The sequence below is a fragment of the Brassica oleracea genome, chromosome C8, assembly GCF_000695525.1.
Source record: "Brassica oleracea var. oleracea cultivar TO1000 chromosome C8, BOL, whole genome shotgun sequence".
NCBI classification, from domain to species: Eukaryota; Viridiplantae; Streptophyta; class Magnoliopsida; order Brassicales; family Brassicaceae; genus Brassica; species Brassica oleracea.
In genome coordinates this window covers 36,830,359-36,834,201 of record NC_027755.1, presented here as the reverse complement: position 1 = coordinate 36,834,201, position 3,843 = coordinate 36,830,359, and the positions used below count along the sequence as shown (strand labels likewise).

Below are 3,843 nucleotides of genomic sequence, written 5' to 3'. Positions count from 1 at the left end.
ATTTTAAAATATTCTAAAAGATTTGTTAGAATTTTATTTAAAAGTATTTATTCGTATTCCAAATAAAAGATATTATAATATATTATAATTAAGATGTAAAATTTTATAAGAAAATTATTTTATAAGAAAATTATCCAAATTAAAAAAAATCAACATGTTAAAGAATCAGCTTTAATAGTACTGATAGATGAGATAAAGCATCTTTAGATCATTAATAACTGATAGCTTTTGATTATATAACAACAACAAAGTGTCTGATCATCTAGTTGAAACATATTAGAGTTTTTGCTTACTACATCACAACAAAGAAGTATATAAGAGATGAAACAACCCATAAACCCAGGTACATGATAACATTATAACAAGATCGTAAGGAAAAGGAGATAATAAAGACATTACATAAGGATTATAAAAAAGTTGGAAATAAAAAAACTCTTCACTCAAATCACACGGCTTCAAGGAAGAGAAGTCACTGGTAATACATGAGCTGCTGCGCGTTCTGGAAACCACCGTCATAGATGGCCTGGTTTGAACCAGTGGCTCCCATCGCAGCTTGCTTGAGAGCGTGTTGTCCCTGCGGGTGATGCATCATCGGATTCATTCCCGCCATCTTGCTCATGGCTAGTTGCCTCTCGTAAGCCAAGAGGTCGCTGGCTGAGAATCCAGGGATTGGTGCGGGACCTGGTGGAGGAAGCGGGTTCGATGCTGTTCCTGGTGGAGTTGGCTTGCTTCCCCAAGAACACTGTCGGAACAATAAACACGCAGAGACTGTTTTAGCGTTCCCAAACCGGAGAAATGCAGTAATATAGTTAGTTAGTGTTACCTTCATCTGCCTGCCACCGAGGTAGGAATGTGTGTTTCCCAGCTGGATAGCGAGGGCAGCCTCTACATGAGTAGAGTATCTTACAAATCCAAAACCTTTGTCTCTTTGAATACGAACCTCCTCAATAACTCCAGCGCCAAGAGAATAGAAGTGGCGGTGAAGATCAACCTGAGAAACCTGGAAAATTAAACAAAGTTTTATATCAAAGGTTGTGTGAAGCCAACAGAATCCCTATAACCACAATGTCTTGTTTCTTTACCTCTGGACCAAGATTCCCAACGTAGACAGTTGTGTACTGAGCATTGTTCTCTGGAGCATCACCGTTACTTGCATCTTTGCCATCCTCTGCAAGAACACATAAGCCAACGTTTCAAGTAAATTCTCCTTTTTTATGAATAATAAAACTGAAAACAAAGAAGAGTAGAGTTTCGTCTTAAAGCATACCGGAGACACCACTGGTTAGTTCCACAACACTTTTGGAATCCGAGCTCATCTTGTCTTCACCAGAAGTGGCTCCCTTTGTAGCCCAGTTGCAGCGAATCTGCCTGGTACCAAGCCATTTCCCTGAAAATACAAAGAGCCTCTCATCAATCATAAGCCAATAAAGGTAAATAACACTAAATATAGTCTTTTTAGGTGAAACAAACTTCATCATACACTCAACAACACCATACGTTTAAATGAGACAAACCAAATATCTTTTCACTAGTTGTAAGAAGCTCCTAAGATCTAACCAATTCTCCCTAAATAACTGAAAATAAATGACATACCGCCTGCTTCATCTATTGCAGTCTGGGCATCCTGCGCACAAAAAATTAAGATTGTTAAAAATAAAAAAAATGGCTAATAGCAAAACCAGTTCACAGATTAGAACTAGTAGTACCTGCTGGTTTCGGAAAGAAACAAAACCAAATCCTCTTGAACGCCCAGTTTTCTGATCCCACATAACCCTTGCATCCCTACATACAACATCAAAAAAGATCAGAATGCAAATCTCAAACTTTTCACTTCCAACAGCAGCAGTAAGCAACTGAAAAAACTTACGAGCAACTTGGGTAGACAGAGAAGCAACTAAACAGCATTGCATCAGTAACCTCCGGGCTCAAATCTCCAACAAATATATTAAAGTGAGCTGCACCGTGAAAGATTGCAACCGTGTGTCATGTTAACAGCTAGAAAACCTCAAGCCCTATCTAAGAGTATGAACCAAACCTGATGTATCCTCCCTCTGGCCACTAGCATAAGCCCAGTTCACTTTGATAGGTTGCCCAAACCTGCAAAATCACATCAACCAATGTAATACAATCCAAACCTAGCAAAACAGAGCTAAGTTCCTCATGCTAGATTTGTTAATCCAAGTAATAGACTTACAAATGCCTTCCATTGAGAGAGAGGATAGCCAGACCAGCTGATCGTCGATCAAAGTAGTGGACAAAACCATAGGAAGACTGCTCATTTTCAAATCAACACCAGAAGATGATCAGACCATATACCAATCATAAGACACAGCATCCTAAAACAGAGTAGCATAGTAACTAACCTGTTCTTTCCTAATAAGCTTACAGCTTTCCACAGGACCAGTGCTGGCAAAAACCTCTTGGAGCAGAGGTTCCGTCACCTGAATATGGACATTTCCAACGTACCTGCAGTTTCAAATAAAAGGTAAGACAAACTAAGAAACCTAAACAAGGAAAAAAAAAAAAAAACAGCACATGAAACTTTTAGCAAACGTATTCATTCAATGAGGGAATATAGCAAAAATAATCAGAGAAAAGCTTAATACTTTTCACAAACGCATTCATTTAATTCAATGCACAGTTATCAATACATATTTGAAGTATGACTACAATTTGAAATTCACAAGAAACAGGAAACTTGAGCTCACTACTAGAGACAACATTAGGCCAGAAAACATATGCAAAAGTGAACAAAACATACCCAAAAAAAAAAAAAGAGAAAAAAAATCCTAAAACTCACACACTGCGGCAAGAAGTTGGATCAAAACCAGGGGGAAGATTTCCACTTGGGATTGGTTCTATCTGCAAAAACAATAAAATGAAAACCAAAAAAAATGAAAAAAAAAAAAGAATAAAGGGGAAAAACTTTCTTCCTAAATCACCCTTTTATCTATAGAACGTCTCAGCTACTTAGAGCTACGGATCATTTTTTGTGTTTTGAGTTATTAGACCAAACAACTAAGACAATCACTTAACGAGAAGCAAGTCTAATTGTGTGACAATAATCCCATAAAAATCATAACTTTTCTCTCGTTTAACCAATCAGATTAACAAAAGAGAGAGAATCACACAAATGAAACAAAAGGGTATATATGGTAATAGAGAGAAAGAGCAAACCTGAGGAGCGGTGAGGAGTCCGGGATGGTAGAGAGACTGTTGCTGCATCAAAGCTTGCTGCATCATCGCTTGTTGTTGCTGCTGCTGCTTCAATCTCTGCATTTTCTCGGGTTATCTTTTGATTTACTTTCTCTCCCTAGGGCTCGAAAGTGTTTTTCTTGGTTTCCGAGAAGAAAAAAAACAAAAACGAAGAACAGAGAAAAGGAAAAAAAAAAAAAAAAGGAAGTCTCTTGATAGAAAGCGAAGGGAAGCAAGCAATCGAGTGGCTCTTACGAATTTTATTGAAATTGATTTGTATTATTTTATTAGTTTTTATTACATCGATAAGCTAAAGTCACAAGCTGTAAGAAAATGTTAAATTTGGTAGCCAATGAGATGTGGGCACGTTAAGTAATGGCTCAGACCAATCGCTGTCTCGAAGCAGACACGCCTTCGATTAAATGAAACCTGACATCTAAATCACAAAAACGTCCCTTGTTTTACTAGAAATTAAAGATACACCCCTATATATTTCTTGATTTTTGAAAATTACACCCTAAAATAAATGCATCTGCCATTTGGACAAAATAGGTTTCTCTTTTCGGTAAGAAAGACTAGGACTCAAATTTGAAAATTGTTTAGCAAGGAATCTGCAGAAGAAGGAAAGAATGACACTCATAGGGTAGT

General features: G+C 37.4%; 1 protein-coding gene across 1 annotated transcript; it reads right to left on the bottom strand.

The window, feature by feature from the left end:
* Positions 1-237: 237 nt before the first annotated feature.
* LOC106307156 (oligouridylate-binding protein 1B) lies at positions 238-3,436 on the bottom strand. The gene is made up of 12 exons (XM_013744031.1): positions 3,178-3,436; positions 2,801-2,862; positions 2,364-2,466; positions 2,195-2,271; positions 2,036-2,097; positions 1,868-1,955; positions 1,707-1,782; positions 1,594-1,624; positions 1,268-1,387; positions 1,083-1,168; positions 824-1,000; positions 238-742 (listed from the first exon to the last, which is right to left on the bottom strand). The coding sequence occupies exons 1-12, from the start codon at positions 3,277-3,279 to the stop codon at positions 470-472; spliced, it is 1,257 nt and encodes a 418-aa protein (XP_013599485.1). The 5' UTR covers positions 3,280-3,436; the 3' UTR covers positions 238-469.
* Positions 3,437-3,843: the final 407 nt, after the last annotated feature.

Coding starts and splice junctions, on each gene's coding strand:
- LOC106307156 (XM_013744031.1), bottom strand. CDS start 3,279: ATGCAGAGATTGAAGCAGCAGCAGCAACAACAAGCGATGATGCAGCAA. Junction 2,467..2,800: donor CCAACTTCTTGCCGCAGTGT/GTGAGTTTTAGG, acceptor TTGAAACTGCAG/GTACGTTGGAAATGTCCATA. Junction 1,625..1,706: donor TTTCTTTCCGAAACCAGCAG/GTACTACTAGTT, acceptor TTTTGTGCGCAG/GATGCCCAGACTGCAATAGA.